Source organism: Rhamphochromis longiceps, linkage group LG10, assembly GCF_057381845.1.
Source record: "Rhamphochromis longiceps isolate RC_006_pf linkage group LG10, R_longiceps_female_GT1.1, whole genome shotgun sequence".
Taxonomy (NCBI): domain Eukaryota; kingdom Metazoa; phylum Chordata; class Actinopteri; order Cichliformes; family Cichlidae; genus Rhamphochromis; species Rhamphochromis longiceps.
In genome coordinates, this window is record NC_140566.1 from 30,859,873 (window position 1) to 30,886,773 (window position 26,901).

At 40.3% G+C, this 26,901-nt stretch overlaps 1 protein-coding gene across 1 annotated transcript in view; it reads right to left on the reverse strand.

Annotated features, from left to right (window-relative positions):
• Positions 1-26,901, reverse strand: part of tmem132e (transmembrane protein 132E) — a 452,339-nt gene that overhangs the window by 425,056 nt on the left and 382 nt on the right. Inside the window, exon 1 of the mRNA XM_085421293.1 lies at positions 25,989-26,901. This exon is cut by the window's right edge and continues 382 nt beyond it. Coding sequence (XP_085277419.1) covers positions 25,989-26,049 — 61 coding nt within the window. The 5' untranslated portion in view covers positions 26,050-26,901. The remainder of the gene's footprint in view (positions 1-25,988) is intronic.

Here is a 26,901-nt window from a genome sequence, read left to right on the forward strand (position 1 = left end):
CCACAGTGTTGATCTCCAGACTCCTATTTTTCTACTGATCTGTGTATCTTTAGCTGGATCTCAGACAACTCAAATCAGCTTACTGGGAGTCCTTGAGGGAAATCCTTTCATATATAGTTGTGAATGGAAGAAATTAACCATCCTTCAACATTCAGCGTTTTCAACGAGAAAGCAAAATCCTCCAATATGCTCTTTTAAAATAAACCACTCAAAAGCTCAGAGGCCTGCAATGATAAAGAAAGCACACAATTCAGCTCGATTAGCCATTCACATCTCACTGTACTAAACACTCATAATACTTTGAACACATTTGCACAAAAAGTAAACAATAACATATTTTCTTCAATTTTCTTTCCTATTCTTTTTACATTTTCTGGAACAAAATTTGTTTTAACTTGTTTATAAAGATGTTCCCTGTAGTTATTTCAAAGGCTTCAAAAAATATGATTATTTATTAATTAAGTGAATTCTTGGGTCCATAAAACTACAGTGTAGAATGAAGAAAGGAAATAAAACAGACACCATGACTGTTCAGCAAGAATAAAGAAGCAGTGTCTAAACTTTGTTCAACTAACATTCTCCAGAGGCAAAAGGCAAAGATAAGTCCTCCTGCACTGGAAATGTTTTAACTAAAGTCGTGGTTATTCCCTGCAGTCTTGACTTAATGAATGTACAGACAGGATTACAAAGATGATGGTGTGCAAGAATAAAAGACAATCTGGACTTCATGATAAACGACCAACTATACGCTCTTTGAATGCCTGGTGGTAAAATTAAAAAGAATAAATTGAGTTTGCCCCTTTAGGTAAAGTACATTAAATCCTTTTGCCTTCAATTTCTCATAACACAATGTTATTTTAAAAGATAAATTTGCCTTCTTTACTTTATTTTAGAGATCCTATACAGTATTTATTCTGAAACTTTCATAATTGTTTCTGATAAGCTGATACTCAGCTGTAAACAACAATAATATTTCCAAGAAGCACATGTGGTTTGATCTTGGGGAGTTTGCATGTTTTCCTTATGGCTGTGTGGGTTTCCCTCTTGTAGTGCAGCTTCCTGACAGTCCACAGACATGCATGTTAGGTTAATTTTTGATTCTTGATTTGCCATAGATGCAGATGTAAGAGTGCATGGCTGTCTGGCTTTCTGTGTTAGCGGCAAACCTGTTCAAGATGCACCACCTCCCACCTGAATGTCAACAGGGTTCAGCCCCCTCCTCCCCAACCCCAAGTTGGATAAGCAGTTAAGAAAATGGAAGGACAACGTAGCTTTATTGGTAAGCTGCAAACAACCAACACAAGTCAAAATTTCTTTAAAAAAAAAGATCCGTCTTGATTCTTAGTTGCACAAGAAATATGTGGCACTGACTGACTCTGTTCCACAGGTAGGAACCAAAAGGAAACCATCATCATAGTTCAGAAGCAAAGCTGGTAAATGCCTTTTAAAATAAGAAAGGGCTTCGGTAAAACAAACATGTCAATCAAAAAGCATGAGATTTCCATACAAGATCACATTGCTGTTGCAGTTGCAGGGTGTCAGTGGAAACTACACTTCTGCTGGGCAAAGACAAAAGAAGAGGAGAGGGGGAAGGCATGTGGGAGAGACATGGAGCTGGAAGGCAGGAGGGAGACCACAGAGGAAGTTTATGAATATAATAAAGGAGAGTTAGTGTACCAGAAGAGGATGCAAGGGTGAGACGGAGGCAGGTGATCCACTGTGACGACCCCCTAAAGCGAGCAAAAGAAGACGATGACGACAACAGAAAAAAAGGGTTCTAGTCTCTATAGACTTCTTCCAGCCTGATAATAACTCCAAGGCCTGTGAATTTTTTCATGAATCATCCATTTATATACTGGTAAGGCTTAAAGATACGGACATGGCCACTTTGACGAGTGTGCCAGTTCTAGCAGTCGTTGCTGATCCCTGTACTGTCAAAAAGAGTCCAGAAACCAGTGGATAACATCTCTATTGCTACAGTTTCAATCTGTAATCTCAATATACAGAAGCACAAACTCTAACAGGCACGGTCATTAAACACAATTTTTGTTATTCGTTTTTAATTCCCGTAACTGTAGGAACTTAAATTGTCTCTACAATTAGTCACAAATCACACAACCATTTCTTTCTAATTAAGGAAATTGTGAGGAAAGTTCCTAGAAAATTATCTGGAGATCTATAATAAAATAAATAAATAACTACATTTAACAACAAAACAACAGAGTTTCCTAAATTATGATTTCCTTTATTTTTCAGTGGTGCATTTGAGACCTTCATTATTACTTTTTATTAAAGAAAATCACCAGTTGGATTTGTCTCCAAATATTTGAGCCTATGATGCATACATCTTATAAGACAAAGACTACATGGAGCAGTAAAAAACAAACAAACAAACAACAACATTTTAAACCTTGGATGTGATTTTGAAATATTAAAGGCAACATGAGAAATCCTTAAAGCTTGCACTTGATGAATACCATCATGTGTTTCGCAGAGAATTACAGACCTGTGGGAGTTAATTAAAAATGACAGCCACAAATCATGGAGCACCAATTAGTAGCTAATAAACACAAAAAGATCATCAATATCCAAGTGTGTGTACGCAGGAGATATCGCAAACCAAATGCAGTGATTATTGATCCATTTTCCTTTTTTTGCTGTTTCATCCATACATTTGTATTCATTTTCTAATCTACTTAGCACTGTGTAACTGCATAAATGGGTTTAAACTGCATTAATAAATACACGCAATTTAAAAGCGTAGCTTCTGCAATCACTTTGAGCTAGCATTTTTATCAGAATTTGTGGCAGTCCGAGATCTGAAACATCATTTTTCCCCTCTAAAATGTGAACAATACACAGAAATGATGTGACAACCTGCCATCATTCCCCCTGTGGGAGCTGTGCATCTCTGCTGTTGACACAGAACACACAACCTAGAGGAAAAAAGGTTCCCAGCAAAGTCAAGTCCCAGTGCTATGAATGCTTCTGGCACGCGGTCCCATCTGGAAACATCGACGACCCAACCAAAATGTGAATACTTGAATAAACATTAAATAAAAATAAATAAATACTTCTGCAAAAGTCCTTGCCAAACAGCAGTCGAGCCTGGCTTTTGGTCAGGAGACCACTTTCATGTCTAAACAGCATCAGCGGGGTTTGTTATTCCTGCGCTGGCCAAATGGGCCAACTGATTGGTGGCCAGCTGCGAAGATGGGATTTTGATTTTCAGACCACATATTTGTTATCATCCTCACCATCCATATGTGTGTGGAAAAAAATATGTATGCAGCAGACAACTCAAAGGGAGTGTCGCAGATGAACATGCTCATCCAGACTGTTGGCTGGATGAGCATGTTGCTCTACATGGGCCTGATATCCACTTACAAGGACATTAAACTGCCACTGTCCTATGAAAATTTGAAACGAATATCCTCATGTGGCTCTTATTTTTCTTAAAAACAAAAATAAGGTTAAAAAAAAAAAATCTGGTAATTCTTTGTTTTTACATTCATCGGGCCCCAATTTGCCCAAATATAAAGAGAAATTAAAAATGCATGTCATGGAAGAGTTCGGGTCTTAGGAAGTTAAAGAAGCAGTTTCACACTATGAGACTTAACTTTCTGATGACAGCAGAAGAGAGAGATTAATGATTGCTACCAAGGATGGCCATGTGTATCCTTGTTAAAGTGTCATTCAAGCCGGGAGGTTGCCTGAAGGAGACTTGAACATGTCCTTGACCCTCTCTCCTCTCTGAACACCAGTAAGGGGACCGAGTAGTCCTTCACGATGGCAGACCGGGGTGGTTTCCAGGTTACATAAGGAGAAGAGGTTGTGAATTAAGGTCATGAGAAATGTACGGCATCTGTGGGTGGGAAGTCCGTGAGAGATCACCAAGAAAGAGGATTATGGCAGGAATATCCGAGACAGTACAAGGTCACGTAAACAATTCAGCAGGCCATAAGATGTGCATATACAGGATTTCCTCAAGGAAACTGGCTGCCAGAAATGGTTAAACCTGCCCTTTAACTGAAACTTCACATCTGAAGCAAAGACTGAATCCATGAGACAAACATCCACAGACACGAGACGCGATACCCTTGTTTTTTTAATGTATAATCATGCCAGTGGTTATTAACATTTACTTAACGGGATCATTTATTTGTCTTGCTGGGCTCAGATGAGTCCTGACATTTTTCCCACGTCACTTTAAAACTCCCAAATAGCTCTTTTCTACTTCCTGAAGATTCCCATCAAGGTGCACTGATGACCACATGGAATTTTATGGCATTTGTTTTATTTACCTGCACAAAAACGAAATTGTTCATTTACAGCACTATTTTATTCTGTATGCTCGCATACATTTGTCATAAAGGAAAGAAGGGGGCTCAGTTCATTTGAGCAGTTGCCAGGAGGTGGGATTACTATATAAGACCACGACACATCTAAGGCCCTGACTGACAGCGAGACGAGGGGAAAACTAAATCGCTATCTTGTGTGGAGCAAATCACAACTAAGCAGTGCGAATGATCCCTACCAAAGTGCTTGCAGTCTATTCCAGCTATCTCTGGGTGAGAGGTAGACTATATATACCTTGGACAGATCAGCCTACTGCAAAGTTACAGGGCCACACTCACACCTACAACCCATTTAGGTTCACCAGTTAACCGAACGTGGACATCTCTGCACTGTGGGAGAAAGCCACAGTACCAGGAGGGACCTACACAATAGAGAGAAAAATACCTAGAAAGCCTTTTCCTAAAATTGCCAGCAAACCTCTGGGTTAATGATATGCCTTTAATCCACTAAAAATAGAGCACAATTTAAAAACCATCTATAGTGCTCTATAAATTCACTGAATTGACTTATATTTCATTAAATGGGACGCATGTGCTCGGGGATGCGTTTGCATTCAAAGCCCCGAGGCTGTGAAACGACCTGCCCAAGGAAATCAGGTTGGATCCGTCAATACAGCAAAATCGTTCAAATCTTCTCTTAAAGCACACGCTTAGCTAATCCTGGTTTAATGTCAGTCATCTCATGTTAATGAAATTCTGCACGGTTTTTCCATCCCCCAGCAGCTGCATTACAATTATTGTGTCAGTAAACAAACTTTTTTTTTTTTTTTTTTTTAAATTCCTTTCGATACCCTACGCACACCGCACGTCCAAGCCGGGTGAAAGATGAAAGCTCAAGAAGAGCTGTGGATGATATTGCTAAGCTGCCGTTTGAAATCAAAGCTCCTAAATCAGAAAATTGATACCATGAAGATTTAAAATCTGGAGCGTCTCTAGAAGGAGTATGTCGGGACAGATGGTTAATCAAACAGTCAGAACTCCCGAAGAGATTTCCAGCGGAGCCATATACACTTTCAAATTATTTGGCTATTAGCATTTAGCAAATAATTAAACAAATTCACTCAGTGGTGATTGCGCGCGATGGCACAGCTGGCTTCAAACTGTTTGTTCTCTCTGCGTCTGGCTCAGTCCACGAACTGAATGTTGGTGCGACTGTTGTCAAACATGCGAGCGTCATCTGGGAATTCATAAATGGAGCAACACTTCCCTTTAATCCTCATTAAAAGCGTGGCAGCCGTGAGGAGTTCACTTGGTCATTTCACCCAGAATGCACATTATGCTTGAATAACAGGCGCGTGTCTGATATTTTTAACAAAATGGGGACTATTGTAGGACTATGAAAAATGACTTCCTCAAGCAGCACTGAACGTCATGCTGCAATTCTCCGGCAGTTTTGCTCTCACAGTTTGCACCTTGTTTGATTTCCCAGGGGGGCTGAGTGCTTGTTTCGGGAAGCTGGGGCTCCCATCATTCATTCGGGATCATGCTGTCAGATATCTACACATCTAAACACAACAATATGGTGGACTTATGTGGTTGTAAGTATTTCCATCCCTTGCCTTTGCACAACAGCAAAGTGAAAGTAGAGTATTTTTCTTGTGGAGGAAGAAGTGCGATGTTTGAGTAAATATTTTATTCTGTCAAAGAGAAAATGCATTTTTATTTGATTACATGCAACATCTTTATTTAAATGTGGCAGGTTTTGTTTGACTTTTTGGTCTGAAGATTGAAAACTTCACCTTTTAGACATAAAATTGATTTTTAGTTCAAGTCCTCAGAAACTCCTGCAGTAAAGAAGCTTTTCCCCACAGTTCTCAACTAGATTAAGTGATTAAAAGACAAAAATCTGTGAGCATATTTTAATCAGGTCGGCAGGGTTGCGCGGCAGTTAGCGCAGTCACCTCACAGCAAGAAGGCCCTTGGTTACAATCTGCCTGTCAGCTGGGGGTTTGCATGTTCTCTGTAGTCCTGAGAGCTTGAAAAACAAAAAAATAGAAGGAAATCATCTGAGAAGAAGCTTCTTCAGCTCTAAAAACAAAAGTTAGAGAGTCCCAAGTATTTAACCTCCAAATTTAACCATTTGGAGATGGTCATTGGCCCTCTATTGGTCATGCGAGTCTGTGACCAACCCATTGGTGAACAGAGGTGGTGACTTAAACCAGCTATAAATCCCATTGCAGTCTTCGGTGCTTCAACCCCCCATTTAGACCTTGCCCGAGATTACCTCAACAGGATGGCGTTAACCCCCTTAACCTGCAGTGAGTTGAATGACACACACCTTTTTTCACACCTTGGCTCATGTGATGACTCACATGATCAATAGTGAGCTAAAAACCACCTCCAAAGAGAACAGACCCCCACTAACTCTGCACCTTTTGTTTTTAACTAAAGGTTAGAGGTAAAACATCTTCAAACTTATTTTTTTAAAGCTCTTAAGTTCACAATGACCTGGATTCAAGTCAATTCATTTTTATTTATATAATGCCGAATTACAATATCAGCTGCCTAAAGGGGCTTTATATTTTATATTGTAAGGTAAAGACCCTACAATGACTGACTGTTTGTCCCAGGTGGTCTGGTTTCGTCCCACAGTCCAAAGGCATCCTTGTTGGCTTAACTGGTGATTCTAAATTGGCCGTAGGTTATCTGTCACTCCGCGTTACCCCTTTGACTGACTGGGTGTACTCTGCCTTTCACCCAAATGACAGCTGGGATAGGCTCCAGCCCAACCATGACCCTAAATTGGATAAGGGGAAGACAACGGATGGATGGACATGCACCTTCCAACACAAAATGCGATTAGGTGGTGATACGTAGTTTAACCAGACCTTGTGATTACTGTTTTCATTTATATTTCTTAACCGTTTCAGCCAGTAAGAATAAATCTATACACACCACTGACAACTTGCAACATCTCCAACAGCGAGAGGTCAGGGATGAATAGACAGCTGACAGCGGCGCTTTGGCAGTAATTAATTACCAAGCCCCAGAAAGCACAGTGGGACGTTACCTCATACAGGATTCAAGGTGTGAATACACCATACCCATCAGGCTTTAACAGTCAGTGGGGGTCATTCATGATATCTCCTCTCCACCTATTCTCTGCCAAATTGAGACTGAAAACCCAGTTTGAAACAGCGAGCAACAGTGTAGGTATATGCTGAAGGTCTACATAGACTCACGGAAACCCACAGTAACATCATGAGTAACTTTAAGCTCCAATCTAGCTGGATATGTTATCCACTCTTATTCTGAAACCACACAAGGTACCAGAACAGTCTCCTAAAAATCAATAATCGCACTACTTGTAACCTCAAAACACAAAACGCACCGTTTGTCCTCCAAAATAATCAATGTCTTTGGTGTAGAGAGAGTAAAAAATGTTATCCCAAATGGCAGAAAAATAAGAAGAAGAAAAAAAAATGGTGGAGGAGGACTGTGGCCTCCTCCTTGCAAAGATGAAGCATAGATCTGGACATGTCATTTTCTTGAATTGCGAACGGTGGTGTCAAAGAAGCATGGCGTAGAAACGTATGCCGTCCCCTTGGGCCAATCAGCACGTCTCGGAAAGGCATTCGTGTGCAACAGACAGAAAGCCAGATGAACGAACGGACGGACAGACGACAGCGGGGCAGATAGGGTTCAGTTCATACCCGGCCCAGTTTCTCTGGGGATCAAAAGTGCAACAGTTTCATCTGTTTCAGAGCTGAGCCGCACTTATAAACTTCATATTTAGAGGACATGGCTTATATTACTAACATCGGTCTGTAGTAACCAAACTACACACCAAAAAAAAAACCAAAAAAAAAAAAAAAAAAAAAACCCCAATGATGATGATGATAATAATAATAATAATAATAATAATAATAATAATAATAATACTGACACTCAAAAATCAAGTATAACGTCTGAAATAAATCATTTAAAAATCAATTGGAATCACAAGCCAGACTTTTCTGTCATTCAACAATTTAAAATATAATGCTGATAAACACAACCCTTTTTAAATCACCACAGAATGGATTTCCAGGAATGCTTCCTCTCACTCTTTGCAAAGTGATAATCAGGGGCGTCACTAAAGGGGGGCCTGACCCCCAATGAATGTCTATGGAGAGAGGAAGCTCTGTCACAAATTAGGCTCACAATAACCAACATTTCACATTTAAGTGGTTTAACTTTGATATTTACTTAATAAAAGGGTCACCTCTGAAATGTGATTGAGATATTTGATGAAAGTCAGATGAAGGACACTGGTAATTCAAACCTAATGATCATAGTGCGCAACAATGTAACAAGTGGCTACCTTTCTGAACAACTAGCTAGTGTGGCTAATATACCTTGTGTAGCTCAAAAACAGAAATTGTGATTTCCACGCTTCATTCTTCAGTACTTAACAGACTTTTGGATGCTTAATCTTTCTCACCATCTTTGCCCAAAAGGAAGGAGGCATAGGTCAACTATTTATAGAGTGGAACTCTTAATTAAATTAGAAAAATAAAATAATCTTGGCCAATGCATTCATCCAATTACCCACAGACTACGTAAAATGACGATGCCACATATTTGACAGACATCCCAAAAGGTTGATTCTGTTCATCTGGACGGAGGGTTTTAAGTGGGAGAAATGTTTCGTCACTCATCCCAGTTTCCCCAACCTTATAAACTGTATATTTGCACAATGACTGAAACCAGCACCACTGACAGAACAATGAGGTCAGTTCCTTGATCATTAATATGCAAATTGTCATGACCCCTGTGTGAGTCAACCTTTTGGGATTTACTTACCTGGATGGTTGAGCATGCATCAAGAGACTTTTTGACAGACAGCGTCTTAGTTCTTTGATTGGGATTGTTGATCACAAGCTGTATGCGGACCTGACCGCGCCACCCAGGGACACATGGTACTCTCTTCTCAGTCCCAAAGCAAAGCAAGTTTTTAAATTGTCTTTCTAGACACGAACAAAAAAAACCATGATCTTTTACTCTGCAATGCCTGAAACTAGCACTGGAAACCACAAGTGCAGTGGAGTTTGAGGAAATTGACCATCTTCATAGACTTGTTTTTTTCTCCTCCTCAGGAATTTCCACCTGCTGGCCAGGAGAAAAAACTAAATAAATTAAAAAGATTATAGATGTGATGCCATATTCCTGAATAAGTCGGAGGTCGGTCTGAAATTTTTTGTGGAAGGCCCCCTCAACTCAGATTTGACATTATTTGAGTGAAGTTCTCACCAGTGATGATCATCAAAATGCAACACATAATCACAACGAAATCCAGCTTTGGCTAAACTTTCTAAACCATCACTGGATGGTGACTGACCCACGGTGCAGTGTCCTTGTGAAAAGCGCAGGAATTTGTGTTCCATCCGCATTAAAGAAGAAATAAATAAATAAAGGAAAAATAAAAACAGAAGATAAGGTTTTTGCTCTGGACAGCTGGGTTTAATGCCTAATTAGTGGAATGAACCCCCTAATCGGTCAGCAACATAACCGAGCAGTTTGGCAATCATCACAGCGATTCTGGAGGTGGATTGATTTCAGCATCTGGAGGCAGCTGCAGGGACAGCTGATTGGGTTAATAAGAAACACACTGATTATAATGAATGGGTCCTGTCTGTGAACCAGACGAGTGATGGTTTACTGGACTGCTTAGAAAAATAAAATAAGCCACCTTGGAGGGATTTTTTATGGATGAAATGGAAAGAATTGAAGCAACCACAGATCATGGTAATGCAGAAGTGTTTGATTTCATGAAGCTCTACTTTAACTCTGTACTATGATAAGAACATGATTAGTGAAATTAAGAGGGAGTCTAATTACCAGAAAATCTGTTAAACATAATAACCATATGATCTCTGTATAGGTTATCCTATAGTCCATAACTGGCTTATCCGATTACAAGGCATTTTACAAGTTAAGGTCATAAATTACACGGCTTCTCTAGCAAAGATGGTGTTGAAATTTAATTCTAAATTAATATGAGAAAAGCCGTAGCATGACACAAACACTTTCAGAAAGTGGAAAATGCCAGAACGTGGTTGGAATTAAAATAAACCCTCATGTCCGTGTGGCTCTTTTTTCTAGTCAAACACACAGTTTAAATAATTGCACAAGAAAGTGAAATGTTCATTCTGTTGCACTTAGACGTGCTATTAATGAACAAAGTTGGCAAGCACAGGACTTGAGGACCTGTAAATATATCCCCCCACAAGCCATCCTGGCTTGTGGGGGGAGACCAAAAAGAAAGCACATCCTATTCCAGCGGTCCCCAACTCCTGGGAGTAGTTTGGTATCGGTCCGTGAGAGTTGCGCCTCCGGTGTGAAATTTATGGTTTTCAGGGTTTTAAATCAGTTTTTATCGTTAACTGTTTCCCTGGGTCTTTTCCTGCGTATTATGAAAACAATCCTTTTTTGGTACTGGTTTTATTTTGTTGTATTTATCCTCGACACCTTAAAGGCCAGTCCGTGAAAATATTGTCGAACATAAACCGGTCTGTGGCACAAAAAGGTTGTCTATAAGAGTCACAGGAAAAGGTAGTATCCAGGGCGTGGTAGCATTTACTTCACTAAGCCTGTTGGGTGCTTGGATTCATTCAGTACTTTTATAGGTAAACAGTAACCAAGACAAACTTTTAATTAAAAGACTATTCAGAGCCAGCCAACCATTTATATACTGGGCCAACATATTCTGTGTTCACAGGCAGGAGGCCAGTGTTGGCCTAACATGATAATGGTTGGCTATATAAGTAAAACAGCACAGACTTCTCAACCAGCCAGTACTGGCTCATCTTTGCCTCTCTGCTCAGCTAATGTTGTCAGTCTTTGTACCACCTGCCCAGGGAATGCAGATCAACCTTAACTTTCCAACTAATTACAGGATAGTAAGCAATTGCCTGTTTTTCTTCACAAATGAAGAAATAAATATGCAAATAAACACAGGCACAAGTAGATAAAATCATTACACGGCTTTAACTCTACATGCCTATAATGGTTTTTTTTCCTCCACATCAGTGTGATGCAAAGCAAAGCCTCGCTATGCAATAAAATGGATTTCAAGTATTTCAAAATTAGAGTAATGCAGTCTATGTAAAACTTTTAATTGTGTGCGCTGTTATCTGCCACTGATAGACTTGTGCATTTAGGCCAAACTCTCCTCCCTCACGTCCTCAGAGATCTCTATGACTAATTCATTATTCTAAGCCTCTTTAAGGTTGGCACTCAAAAGCTGTGTGATCACTGACAGCAGATACAAAGAATTTGGAACTTTATTATTCTTACTCCAATTTTCTCTGGATTTACCAATCAGTTTTCCCCCACTGTGAGAAAATTACACGTGCCTCACTGAATAATTTAATGTGAAAAACAAACACTGGCACTCTTAAACGCTTACAGCTAATGCAGTGCTAAATTGAACCTTTTCAGCCTCCACCTTATCCAAGCACACACTGGGTTGGGAGTGTAGTGAGCTGACTCAACCTCATTCCAATCCTTTTTAGAAAATGATTTTTCTTCTTTTTAGTTTGCCAGAGTAATTTACCCTCATCACATTATATATTTGTGTGTTTTTTTCCCCCCCACTTGTCTTTTTCTAATTAATTACAAACCAAACAGACCTCTGTGTTCTGATATTCAAAGGGGATATATCATTTCCCTGCCCCAGAGGCGCAAAACAAGTATTATTTGTGAGCTTGGTGGGGCTTTAATCAATGCCAATGACTCGGTGATTATTTGGACAGCAGCTGAGATTATAAGCTTCCTATTTTTGGAAGAAAAGAAAAAAAAAACCACACACACACACACACACACACACACACACACACACACACAACAACAACAACACCTCACCCACTGGAGTTTCTTTTTTCCCCCAAAGACACTTCCGACTTCACCTGTATAAGTGTTCTTCATCCACGAGTTCACCCAAAGGACTGTTAACCGCTCAATAAAGTCTGTCAACAAGATGAATAAATATGCAGAGTTCAAGGCTAATTCAATCCTCTTATTTATATCACAGAAACTCACACCAATGTTTACCTCAGGCCATGATGTGTTTACTCTGAGTCCATACAACATCAGAGAGGATCCCCAAAGATCCAATGACTGAATGAAATTTATCATAGTGATGATTCTAGTAGTTCCCTCCCTAAATGTAAGGAAGAATAATAAGACAACGTTGTTTCCCGACATCAGGTCTGACCATATTTTAAATACCTCATAGTACCATATTCCAACAATAGAGCACGTCACTCTCAGACTGCAGGCTTCCCAGAGTTTCTAAAAGTACAACAGAAGCTGGATTTCTGTGCAACCAGCTCCCAGTTTGGGTTCAAGAGACAGACACCTCTACTTTTGAGATTAGGCTTAAAACTTTTCTTTTTTTTTTTTATAAAGTTGGACAGGATCAGGTGACCCTGAACCAAGCCTTAGTTATGCAGCCATACCCTCAAACAGCAGAGGGACTTCCCATGATGCACTGAGGACTTCTCTTCTCACTCCCTGCGCACATTATTAACCTATGTCTATTCTCTGTCTTTACACATTTCGATTTGTCCCGTTTGTTATCCCTGGTCCCTCCATGCTATTCTTTGCCATCATCTCTTTTCCCCATGATAGATGGCTGCGCCTCACTGAGCCTGGTTTTTCAGGAATTCTCTGCCCGTAAGAAGGATCTTCTCCCTCACCCATGCAAAGTGCTTGCTCCTCGGGGGATTGTGGTTCTGTCTAATATTGTAGGCTCCTCGTGATTCAATAGAAAGTACTTTTAGATGGCATTTGTTGTGAACTGGTGCTATATAAATAGGATGATTGAGCCACACTAAGAGAACATCAAAATAAACATGAATGACACAGACCACCATGAAATAACTGAGCCTACTCATCCATCTCCAGTTTACCAGCTTAAACTGGTTTGGCACGGTGCTGACGTCGAATGACTCACTTGTTCTTGTGTTTAGAGTTTGAACTGATGTTTAAAATTCTTTAAAACCAAAAACTGCTGCTCTGTCTTTAAAAATGTATTAACCTTTACTTTTTGGACAGACTTTGCAGTCATGAGTGGGAGGAAGAGGGGGAGACGATCTATAGATTGCAATTTTATATAGCTTTATATATCTTATGAAACACTCAAAGCACTTTAGACTAGAGCCACATGCACTCACACATTAATACAAGGCTTGCACTTTAGTCTTGCATTAAACTGTGAGCCTTAACATTGGATGAACCAGCCTTGTGTTTCATTTCCTTCAAGCTGTGAATATGATACACAACATTTGTATAGCAATCACACAGAAAATTGTAAATACAGTCATTTGGCTTATTATATCATCTTAATCACTGTTGTCAGGAAAAACGTTTGTGTGATGCCACAATGGGTTATTTCGTTCCCTCAATAAAAAAAAAAAAAAAAAAAAAAAAAAGCTGCATCACTTGCAGATACATGAGAGAGAAAAGCCTCGCTGGCCTCCTCAGATTTCAGCTTCTCTTCTCAGCTAACCGTTGCGGCACAGGCTTTCATGCAGATAAATGTTAGACTTTAAAAAATGATCTGCAAGAAGATGAATCTTAAACAAACACATTGATGCCACCACAGAAGTTACTGTGCATTTGTGATGCAACACAAAAACACTAAGGATAAAATGTAACATCGCAATGTTTTGTTAACAGGCGCACAGCTGTTTTGAAGACTCTACACACAATTGCACACATGGTGCTCGCATGGCTCTCTTCCATTACAATATTCTGTAGATTGGCACAATATTTTCGCATATTCCTTAATTGCTCTCTCTGCTAGCAAATTAACTGAAAGCAAAAATCAATTTCTCATTTTTGCCAAGTGCCCCCCCGAGACCTCTCTCCAATACCTCGCTTTGAGAAATAAAAGATTAAACTTGAGCTAATTGGACAGGTTCTTAATGCACATCATGAGAAGAAGAACGGGATAATGCTATGAGGGCTGCACAGCTTGTTCTGATGCATGTGCTCCTGATTCACATTGCTCAGTCAGTCAGGAGAACCATATGCATTTTGCATTGACATTGTCAACTTCATTTTAGTCAGGTCAATAGCCAAGTGGATATATATGATTCAAATTCACCAAAGTGGTTCCTGAAGCAGAATTTGTAAGCATGGAAGATGTAAAAAGTTGACAGGCAGAGGGGAGAATGGCATTACTAATTTAACATATCTGCTTAAGGACAGGTTTAAGTGCTACAAGTTATTTTTTTATTCATCAAAGACAGCAAGTGAGAAATGTTTACTAAAAATGTCTGATCAAAATTCGAGCCTTTGTGGGGAAAAGTTAACCTAACAGGAGTCCGGCAGAAAGCAAAAGCATGAAAGAGCTTGCAGCCTCTATTCTTTGTGTGGATTAAATCCCATTTTATAGGCTTATAGTGAAATTACTAAAATGTCTTTTGGACCTAATATAGCATACAGAGGCTATTATAACAGCCAGGGATTCCTTTTCTCTCACAGAGCCTATGTAACCTAATAAAAGAATTGATTGCTCTGGACATGGCTCAATATGGCGGTAGCTCCAAGGCAGGATAAAAAAAAAAAAAAAAAAAAAAAAAAAAGATGTTTTCATAGATCACAGCAAACACGGTAAAAAACGAGTATGGTCCAACGTCAAGTCAGGCCAAAATCTTTAATTCAGTTAGAGCAGAATAACTGTGCCAATGTCATTTTGCAATCTTGCCAGCACCCAATTCTGTTCTGGCAGAGAAAAAAAAATGTATATAAATAAATCAGCTTAGAACTTATTTAAGACAGATCTATACGAGCATAGATGGGATTCAGTCTGTTTTCGTGAAATATGGAATCGGTATCGCTTCCAAAAATATCAACAGTGACTGAGCAAAGACTTCCTACCCTTGGGCGAGATTTTCTTCGGGAGTGGAAGACGCCGAGAAGGGTTTCTCTGCGAGTGCTTCAGTCTTTATGAGTCCTGCCATATTTAGATGGAGCTGAATGGGATTTCATGGGGTTCGCGGCTCAAAGTAGACGTCTCATTTCATCGACGTGAAGGGGAAAAAATAAATAAATAAAAACTTATTGAGAGTGAGTGTGTAATGTGCATGAAAGTTAGGTGAATGATATACTTGTAACTGGAGGGTTAATTACTAATGAATTCCTCTAACTGTGGATGTGTCTTGTTGATAAGAGGCAGATACACACAAATAAAAAGAATACACTTTGTCACTGTTTAGTGTTGTTTTCTTTCTGGATTTGAATGCTTTGTGAATATCCAACTGTCACAAACCATAAAAAAAAAAAAAAAAAAAAAAAAAAAAAAAAAAAAAAAAGCAAAACAAACAACAAACAGAGGCCACTTTTTGTCTGGAGACTCGTACACAGCGTGATCACTGAAGTCAGGCAAATCCAGTGCTGTCAGTGTTATGGTGGCCTATTTTGTAAAGCATTTATTTTCCTCTGTTAAATCAATATGACTATGATTTGAACTACATTTTCAACATATCACCACACGCTAACCTCAAAAGTCCTTGACAGCAAATTGATTTTTCTCTGACTTACATATTGAACACAACTACATGCACAAAAGGCAACACAGAGGCATAATCTTTTAATCATATTCATGACTTTTGACTCATTTACATTACTTCGTTCCTAAATAAGACCGCGAGTTTAAAAGCAGAAAAATTCTCCAATTTTAATTGATGTAAATGCAACAGCTATATGAACTCTGAATGAAGCAGCTTGTTTATCCTGGGGCTGAAGCAGAGGAATGGCAGCACTTTAGCAAAATTAGAAATCATGGCCAAACTCAACCCCAGACTGTCTTTGGAAGTTAATTCAGAGAAATCGTATTTACACAAATAAACTGCAACAAAACAGAAAGAAAAGGAGCCAGTACATCAGACAAAGGAGACGGGGGGGGGCTCCCTGTCAGGTTCAGGAGATGAACAACAGTATCTGACAGCTACAGCTGACATCCTGAGGCAGGTAATACATGCATCACAAAAAAATAACAGAAACATCAATTTTGATTTAGTACAACTTTCACTGTCCACACACATGGATACATATCTCTGACAATGACGTGCGTGGAGCGAACCGAGCACGCCACCTCAATTATAAATAGGGAAAGTATAGTATTTGCAACACATTACATCATCTTAACCTTGTTATGCTATTTTGAAATGACGCAAGACGACCAGCGTGCAGCTAATCTATTCATGCAATTGCAGAAAACAATACTAGATCAGCTCGTGGTGCCAGAACTGGAGGAATAAGAGTAACTGCCCTCATGTGCTGAGCAATAAACTTGATGAATCCCGTCATGACGATATTTTTCTGTCTTTTTAAGAGAGGACGCTTCACATCCAGCCTGGTCGGGGTGTAGCTGCTACTACTGACAGATGAAATCAGTGCTGATAAAGCTGCGGTGCATAATATCAGATTATAAAACATTAAAACATGTTCAAGCCCAAGACATTTTTACATAACATACCTTTTTAGTTCATACTAAGCATTGATTTAACCATTTAGGAAATATATTCAGTTTTATGAATGAGCCAAATGCTGCAAAACTGACCAGGCAGAACGTGGAAATGGACAATAACCCAAAGCGCATCACAACAACAATCCAGGAGTCTCTCATGGCAAAGAAAAGGAATTCAAGTCAGTCAGTAGAGTGCATTTTTCAGTTACTGAATACAGAAAGACCCCAAACCAAGAAGCAACTGAAGGCGGCTGCAGGAAAGGCCTAGCAGTGCTTTTGAATGACGATCTAGGATTCAGGCGGTCACTGACTGCAAAGAATTTTCACCTAAATATTAAAAAGCAATCTTTTTATTTAAATTATGCTACTTTGTTCAATTACTTCAACCTCAGGAAAAGAAAATGGGAGACTATGTATAATTTGAAAAACAGTTTAATTACCAAACAGTTAATGCAATATTTTATTTAAACCCTTTGAATTAAACATGAGAGTTTGCACTTCAATCACAATTTGGTTGTTTGGTTTGAAATCCAGTGTGATGGAACACAGAAGCAAAACTACACAAGTGTCGCTGTCCATATAATTATGGACCCAAGGGTGCAGTATATTAATTGCCTAATCACTGTCACAGCAGTTTAATTTTAAGCATAACTAATGCTGCAGTGATGTTATTTTTAAAAAGGAAAAGTAGGCTAACTCAAATAAAAGTTGGTATGGTCATATTCAAACTTGAAATTAGTTCAGTCAACCTGAAATTTAAAAAAAAAAAAAAAAAAAAAAGCATCGCAGCAAAATTTGGCTTTTTGCTAATAAAAGTGACAGTTTAAGGATTCACTGTACTGTTTGCAGAACATGATGTCACTTTGACAACGTCTGCTTCTAAAGGAGAACACTGCCGCTACACGTCCTATGTATAATTACCAGTAAGAGACAAGAGAAGCTGTCTGTGGCTTGTATTTGCTCTGTCTTATAGGACATCATCTAACAAGACATTAGACAATTTTACCAACTTTCTCCAGAGAAATAATTGTCAAAGTCAAACAACGAGACCAATCTACAGGAACATATTTAAACACGCTTTTCCCTTCTGCCTTAATGACAACGAGAAACCAGGGTGAACTTAAGAACCCCAGTCAAGTCAGTGTGGATCAACTGCAGCAGGAAAAGCAATCCTACAGCTGAAAACAATATAGCGCAGAGAAAGAATTAAGTGTTGGCTGGTTGTAGAGGAGGAAGCTGAGGTTGGTTGCCAGACTGGAGCGTTCATCTCTGAGTCCTTTAGCAGATTTGTAGCACTGGGAAATCAGTGTGGGGAAGAGAGCAGATAGTGCAAGATGTGCTGAAAGCTGAAAATCTGGTCATACTTCTCCCGCTGCACTGACTGCACACAAATGGTTCACACCGAGTCCACGGAGACAAACTGCTGATATGCAAAGCAGGCCGCCAATACTCCTACACCGGATGTTTTTTGACTTTGTTTAACTATCTGCCATTTTAATGTGGCACAAGATACACATTTATGTCCAACGATGCTCGTAGAATATTACCCGTTATATCAATTGCCATTATTACCCGTTCATATTTACCCTTTTACATTCAACCCTACCTGCAAACTACCCAAGAGTTGTTACATTTTTGGTACTTATCTGTGTGAGTACTCAAAGAAACAACAGAGCAGAGTCAGTCTCCCCTCTAATTTCAGGTGGATGAAAAATACTTTTGTCACACCTCAAGTCAGCCAGTGAGTTCAACTCGAATATCTTCACCCGTCTCTCCTCTGTTTGGTTTAGCTGCACGAGGGAGGAAGGACCTTTTTTCTGATTACATTTTTTTCCCTCTGGTTTCTAGGGGAGCGCTGCTGGGATCTGAGAAAACTGAATCACTACAACAGTCTCCTACAGGCTAAGACACACCAGCAGTCAGGCGATCAGACCATCAAAATGATACTTTAGTGCAATTATTTAGACTAGTTTACCTCGAAATAGAACCGAGTTGGTCGATAACAATAATCGCCTGTTTGGGAAAACTGCACGCAGACGCAAAAGCGGTCAAAATTCAGCTCGTAAACTGTGATAATACAGTGCAATACTTTTGTGTCGGTTGTGCATCTCCATTCATTTAACGCTCACCAATACAGCACCATTAACTAAACCTAACACAAAGTAAGAAAAACAACAACAACAACAACAAAAAACTCAGGGTTTCCGCTTGATAAGGTAATCTAGGGCAAACTAATTTGATGACTGCTGCCTTATAAGTGTGACTGATCATCAGTTTCCCAGTAAACAAAAGCTGGCAGCCTTATACGGAGAGCTATAAGGAGTGTGAGGTTGTACAATCCTGGCTGCAAGGCATCAAACACTCTGTACAACAGGGGGAGGTCTGACCCTCTCTTGTGAACATATGTCATGTGCCACATGTGGACATGATGCGACTTACCATTTCTGTATTCCATGTAGTCCTCTTAGAGAAATTAAAGGGGCCACTTTCAGTCTAACCTTTTCTTCATTCAGAAAGCTCATTCTCTTTCACCGTGTCAGGGGACACAACTTATTAAATGTGAGCTATATTGCCGTGTCAGGACGACCAGAATTAGAGGAAAATGATTATACCCCTGTAACACCACAGAAGGAGCATGTCACAGTGGGTGCCATCATATCTAGACAATAAAACCAGATAAAGGTGTTAAGTAAAGCCCAGCTGGTGGCAGGGCTAACGTCTTTCCCAGAGGGTGTCCAAGAAGTGGCTATTCCTTCTTAGCGGTGACAAGATCTATCGCTGTGCATCTCGATCCATTTCTGCAAGGAAATGTAAAAATCTAGGTGGTAACATTTTGCCAAGCGTGACTCACAATACCACGGGAAGCAAAGCAAGCCATTTTAAATCAAAGGCGCTGCAGAATCGTGGAGATGCGCACGAGGCGCCGTGCACGAGAACTCGTTTCAGACCAAACATATGTGATCGCCTAATGCAGAAGACTGATTGCTTCCCTGCTGAGTATAAAAAGAGCTGGAAGATGTTCATGCAAGTGCTCGTATCCCCAGCTGTCCTGCAGGGAAATATTAAATTGCTTGCGGTTACAAAGACACTGAGTAAATGTCATGGGTAAATTTTATGTGGCCTTTGTCTGGTGCAAAGTTTAGAATTTCTGGAAAAATAAAAGCACTGGAGTGCAACCTGATCTGTATCTACACGTGCACACAATACGACAGTGATCACCTGACACTGATGAATGAATAACTGCCTCGTGCGGTCCAATTATTCTATATGTCCTCGTTGGACTCGAATCATACATCAAGCCAAGCAGGTGGTGGATGATTTTTGACAGAAATTTCCCTTTAATTATTTTTTATTTTTTTCAAATTGAATCAAAAAGAAAACATCTTTCACACAGAAATGCTTAATAAAGAAAAAACAGATGGGCTGCATTTATGGATTGGAAAACAGTTAACGTTGTCTCACGATACAAACCATTTCAGACAGAAGGATTTTTTTGGACTCTGGATGTTGTGAGATTTAAGTAAGCGGGGGAAAGTTTTGTATCCAAATGTCTGCAAAGATATGCAAAAAAAATGTTCAAGGACAAACGACCATTGATACAGACTGTTTATAAAGGCTGGATGTACTTAGCACGTCATCAATCATTGTTCTCAAGCATGAGAGGACGCTGGGTGCTCATCCAACAGTGCCTTGGTAATCGCAAAGTAGTCGCACCCTAAAGCATACCCAGATGTTACAAAACAGAGGTCAGGCTGTAATAACTAAGACTTGGGCCATAGGCCATAAACTCATTAGGAAAGTGCTTACTGAGGTTAGAGATCAAGTGAGCAGTAGGGTCGCTTTCTCAAGGCTCCGACATGGTCTGTCAATGGTCCTACGCGCAGCTCTCCAGTGTTGCAGCTGTTTACCGTCACCGGGGGGCAGTGTCCCAAACAATCAGTCTAGGCTACTCTTGCTTGTGCTGCTGTTGGTCCATCAACCAATTGTGGAGAGAGGTCATGATTAGGGGTATTGTTTAGGTTTTATCCGATACCAGTACCAAACCGGTACTTTTGAAACGGTGCCGGTGCTTAAACGGTGCTCAAACTGGTGCTTAAAGAATGAAGAACACAAACTTTGTCCAAAAACCTCTCATGTTTAGCTGTTTCCCCACTTTTTCTTTGGTCATTTTAGCTTTTTTGGCCAGGGTGAAGGGAGTATCTGCCATCAAACAAGAAGACAGCTGCATGTAACTACGACAGTGTTTGCTAGTTCACCTTACGTGCGTTAATTTAATAACGTGGTTAGCCTACTCAACGTAAATTACACACGAACATTAAGCTACTCACGCAGAGAAGAACAGCTGCTGCTGCCATCATCATCCTCATCATTTCTGCTACACTGGCAGGGCTAGGGGCCAGGACTCTCCTCTTCGGGTTCTTGGGGGATGTTGCTAACTCCGGGACCGATAACAGGCACCACACCCGTAGTAGATGTGCTCGGTGTGAGGTCTCGCAGCAAGCTATCAAATACGGTGCATGTCTCTGCTTTTAAAAAAAATAAAAATAAAAAAAAAAAAAAAAAAAAAAAAAAAAAAACACCGCTATGCGTCGCCAGGTGTTTCATCAGATTCGAGGTGTTACCTCCTTTGCACAGTATCACCTTAAAGCACTTGTTGCAATACAGCCAGACTTTTACTGGTTACTACCGTTTATGTCAGAACCGATGCCATCATGGCACCGGATACCGGTACCCATCCCTAGTCATGATGCACACAGAGCTTAAGTGAAAGAGTTATGAAAACAAAAAAGGGGGCTGGTTTAGCAGGATTATTTATATATATATATATATATATATATATATATATATATATATATATATATATATATATAAATAAAAGGGGTTGCATACCCCTTTTACATGAGCAATTACCTGGACACAAATATGTTATCATAAACCATGTTTTATATGTGCAGTGTGTATATGATGCATGTATGCTAGTCACTGTCAGAAAACTTGGCTTTTTGCAGATAGAAAATGGACTCGAGGGAAACCTGAACACAAAAAAAATAAATAAATGAAATTGAGGAATTTACCCTTAGCAAAAGAAACAAGTACATTCACCAGATTCAATCATTTAAAAGTTCAAAGAAGGTCTGACAAAATGGGTTACTGTATAGCATACAAATACTCTACTTTTTTCCCCTGCAGGAAGTGCCCACAAACCCTGAAGCCCTTGGTAAAGGTCTTGCACATCCCACTACATCTGGGAGAGCCAGTCCTTCATAAGAGGTCCATTTCACTGCTGATAGAGGACAACGTCCTTAGAATTCACAACAGCCACTGCACACTCCACAACGCCTCAGAAACAAGAGCTTGGAAAACACAGCTCAGAAAATTGAAGGGATTCAAGCATAGCTGGGTTTCGAAGATTTTGTTTGCTTTTTGTTTTTTAATCCCTTTACAATTCAGAGAAATCTAGTTTTGGCTTGTTCCAACAATTAAATGCAGAAAAATCCATTTTAACTGAATGACATGCCCACCTGCAAAAACCTGCGACGTAATTATGGAACGAGACTGCAAGTAAACCAAAGAGCCATCTTTCCAGTAACAGCTTCTCTTATTGTTCGTTGCCCTGCTGTTCCGAGTGCACAGATTGGTTTTAGCCTCAAGCCCAACTGTCACTGAAATGAAAAAAGTATTAAACTGTGCCATGCTCCACATGGATTTACCATTACCATCATCTAATGCTGACGGCAAACGCCATTAAAAATAATAATAATAATAAAAATATATATAAACCATATGCTTTATGGTGTAAAAAGTGACAGGTACACAAACAATTCAACATCACCTTGATGGGAGCAAAAGCAGAATAACTAAACAGCGCCGCTGACTCATTTGCAGTCACAGAGTGTTAATGGCTATGGATATGCACCTCCTGCATGTATGTCTGCGTTTTTCCACACAAAAGGATGGAAAACAGGAAACCTCTTCAAACACAGCAACAGAGCAAAAAAAAAAAAAAAAAAAAAGGCTTCATTTCAACACATGTAAATCAATTAGGCTGGAACATGAGAGCTGGTGTGTCACACTGCCGCTTTGTCTGCTCTCTGTCCAGTGTCTACTCTCAGAGATAGGCTGGTGCTGGGAACGCTGCCAGCTACATCCAAACTATGACTGGGCAAACAGTGCTCCCACATCCACGCTATGCTGCTGACTGCAGACGTAGCCCTGAGTAATCAGTGGCACGTTTAATGTAACAGCTAGTCACCATCTATTCTACCCACTTATCAGAGTTCACCACAGTCTTTTTGGATTTCATCCAGAAAGCTGTTCAGCCCAGGTGGTAAGACATCCAGGTCTCACGATCAATTAACATAGTAGATAACTGCCTAAACACCAGCTAAATGTATAACACACTGCCACAGCTTTGTTTCAGTGAAGGAAGAAGTCAATTCAAGGATCAATAGAAACATTTGCTCAACATTGCTTTTTAGATTTCAAAAATTAAACAGTTAAGAAAATAATCAGCAGTTGCCTCCAAAGAAACTGTATAAATGTTTCCCCTGATTTACTGCTATGTTAGAAATATGTTTTTTCTGTATGTGGGTGGAGTTCCATATTATATCAGTTAAATGTGTTAAGTATCAAACTTTTTTTATTTTTATTTTTTTAACTAACAAATCTTAAACCTGTATGTAGCATCCTGGAAGTTTCTTCCTGTTAAAAGGGAGTTTTTCCTTCCCACTGTCACCACAGTGCTTGCTCATAGGGAGTCATATGATTGTTGGGTTTTATCTCAGTATGTGTTATTGTAGTACTTTTGCTTAGTTGTGTTATGGTTGCGTATAGTTTCCGCTCTTCTCCATGTGCAAAGCCTCTCCCTGCACACCAAGCCAAATTTTACTTTCTTCCATAAAAGATCATTTTACTTTTTGCAATTTACCGAAAGAAGCCTCCTGACTTTACTGGAAGTGCAATAAGAGCTTCACAATTGCTAATCTGTCTACAATGACAGGATAACGACTCTTTCAGATCAGACTTAAAAGACAGAAGCTGACAGCTAAAAGCACTGACATTGTCATCCTCACATCCCCATAGCCCACCCACTAATAAAAAAAAAAAAAAGAAGTCAATCTTGGAGAAACAATGCCTACAAAAGCACTTCAAACACCACCCTGCCCTAGATTAGACCTCAATTCTGATGCCCTATTATTTCACCGGAGCATACAATTTCACAAGAAGTAGCCAGAAAACTTTTTTTGAACAGCTCTTATCAGTGAACATGCCTAGCTCAAGTGTCCTTGAAAAACCTTAATCCCTATCAGCTCTGGGAATGCTGCTCAGCACATGACCTCTGACCTTCCTGAGGAGGGGGTACGGTGAAGGAAAACAACTGAACAATTACAACGGCATCTCAAAACGAAAGAAGGAAAAAGTATCCTAGTGCATCAACTGCAAAGGGGGAAAATAATCTTTAGCGTGTTTACAACATTGTGTGCCAGCCAATATATATGAAAATACAAATTCAAGGTGAGAAGAATGAGAAATAATAGATTCATTACAGCACTGGATTTTCCCCAGAGCGGTCTTAAAGTCCATGATATTGCTTGTTCACACCTGGGGATTTGCCTGCTTAGCTCTTCATCCAGCAGGTCTATTGCATTTCTCTTGAGGTATTCTTACAAAATTGTTTATTTAGCATGAGAGTGACAAGGAGGGAGAGGTTTAAAGTGCCGGGATGAGCGCAGGAGGAAGGCTTCCGTGTACAAGTGTGAGAGCGACTTGACGTCTCCGAGGCCAAGAGACTCTGAAACCATCCTTAGGGGGCAGCCGTCCACGCGCCAAATCTGTCCCTGCACTTGCTTTCAACAGCAGTGCCTTTATTGTTCAGGAAGGTGAGCACCCTCCCCACCCCTGCACTAAGCAACGCTAACCACAGGCGTTAGTGGGATTTGTGTAGGCACGCTATTGCAGCATACAGCACGCTGGCTTTACAGCCTTGGTGAAGCCATCAAGGAGAGTATATGCTTTAGTGCACACGTAGGCGTTTCTTTTGTGTGGTAATGAAACTGAGGCAAGACTTGGTGAAAATGAGTAGGAGAGGGGAGATACTGTGCAAGATGTCTGAAAGGAAGCAAGAGGTGGTTACACACTGAACATGGAAGGAAAACTGCACTCCGTCTCCATTCGGCTTACTGGGGTGAAGCACAGAAGAGTCCTAATCTGGGTCTAAATATAAGCACCTTTTAAATGTGCCTGCAAATGAATAAACAGAAACTGCGCTGCAAGTTGCTCGTCCTGGGGTTGCCTCCCAGCAACACACTTAATCCACGCATTGCAATGTCACACTTTGCTTACTGCTGGAAACAGTCCTGCACCCCTGCTGCATCAGTAAAAAAATAAATAAAGAGTTGGATATTAAAGGAGGATTAGTGTTTTGGAGTCCAACTAGATCACTGGGACATGTCAGGAAATCATCTTTGAGGATGCTTGATTTAGATTTCATCAGCACATGTAGAACACACTGTATGTGTATCTGCTGTGTAACACACCGTGACTTCGTTCACAAGCAGCAGATGAAATCAGTTCTCAAATATGTTGCGAGTCCTCGAGCATAAGCAACTCTAACCTGATGTGGAGTGGGTATTTTAGCCTTTTTCTCAGCTCTCTATAGCATTTGAAGTGTGGCTTTTTTCATGCTTTTGTGACTGTGATGATCATGAGAGTTAATTACATCCGCAGTGCTTTTTTATTCCAATTAAAGTATCTGGTTTGATGGTGTGCCTGCCATTCTCCTCTGGGGAAAAAAAAAAAGAGTTACCTAAGAGGGGAAAACAGACCAGGAGTGAAGCCACTGTTGAATTTCTTCAGAAATGTGTAACAGGAGTATGATTGTTTGTGTTTAGTGGTGTGTGTGTATGTGTGTGTGTGTGGGGTCAGTCATTAAAAAAAAAAAAAAAAAAAAAAAAATTAATAATAATAATAATAATAATAATAATAATAATAATAATAATAATAATAATAATAAACAAGACCAACTGCCTCTGCCGTGCATGTTTCAGAAATTTAGGGCCATTGCTTTCTATGCAACGTGAATATGATCCTGGAACCCTGTTGGCGGGTGTGTGTTTTGAATGGGGGGCAGGAGGGGAGGGGAGGGGGAAGGAGGTAGAAGGGGTACTCACCACATGAAAGCGCCGCCACACAGATGAAGAGAGTCCGTCTGAAATCCCGTACACCTGACATGGTAGAAATCCCTGCAGGAGGATGTTAAATCCCAGCTGTTGCAGTAGCCGATTGAGGGTAAATAAACCTCTCTGCAGGTGTTAGCCTCCACACGACGCTGTTGCAGTTCTTCGAGGGTCTTAAGTTGGATAATGCGCAATAGACAGAAATGCAACTGCACGAGTGTCTGAGCGGCAGGGAGTCCGATGTAAATTGGAGGTCTTCAGAAGCAGAAATGTTACTGGCCAGTCTTCTCAGAGTCTTTGCGAGCAGCGAACCTAGGGCACGGCAAAACCGCGTCTTCTCCAGGCAACGCAGAGCGTTTCCCCCACATCAGAGAGCAAAAAGTTCCAACTATCCTGATCCAACCCGGGCAGCAGGGAGGGGAAAAAACAGTGTTCCATAAACGGACACGAGTCCTTGCGCGACACTCGATAAATGGCCCCCCACAAAAAAATATTATAAATCAATGGACATCAGTGGAGAGGTTACGCGCGCCCTGGCTGGAACCACGGGGATGCTGCACGCGTTCTCCAAAAAGGATCAGACTTGTCTGAGCAACAAACGGCAGGGAAAGAGCAGCAGAGTGTCCCTGTGAGGTTAGTCATTCTCCAATTAAAAATTCAAACATGAAATTCCTTGCGCAAATCATGGAAACAGTGTAGAGAGGGGAGGAAAACAACAAAAAAGAGGCATCCGACGGATCCGCACCGTTCTGGCTCAGCTGACACCGACTTCTTCTGCTTTTATTCAGCGTCCACAGCCGAGAGAAAAAGGTGGGAATGTATTCTGAGCCGTGGAAGGTGAAATTACAGCTCTAATCAAGCCGAAAAGGTCCGAGTTGGCCGCAAAGACCCGCTTTCCACCCTCCCC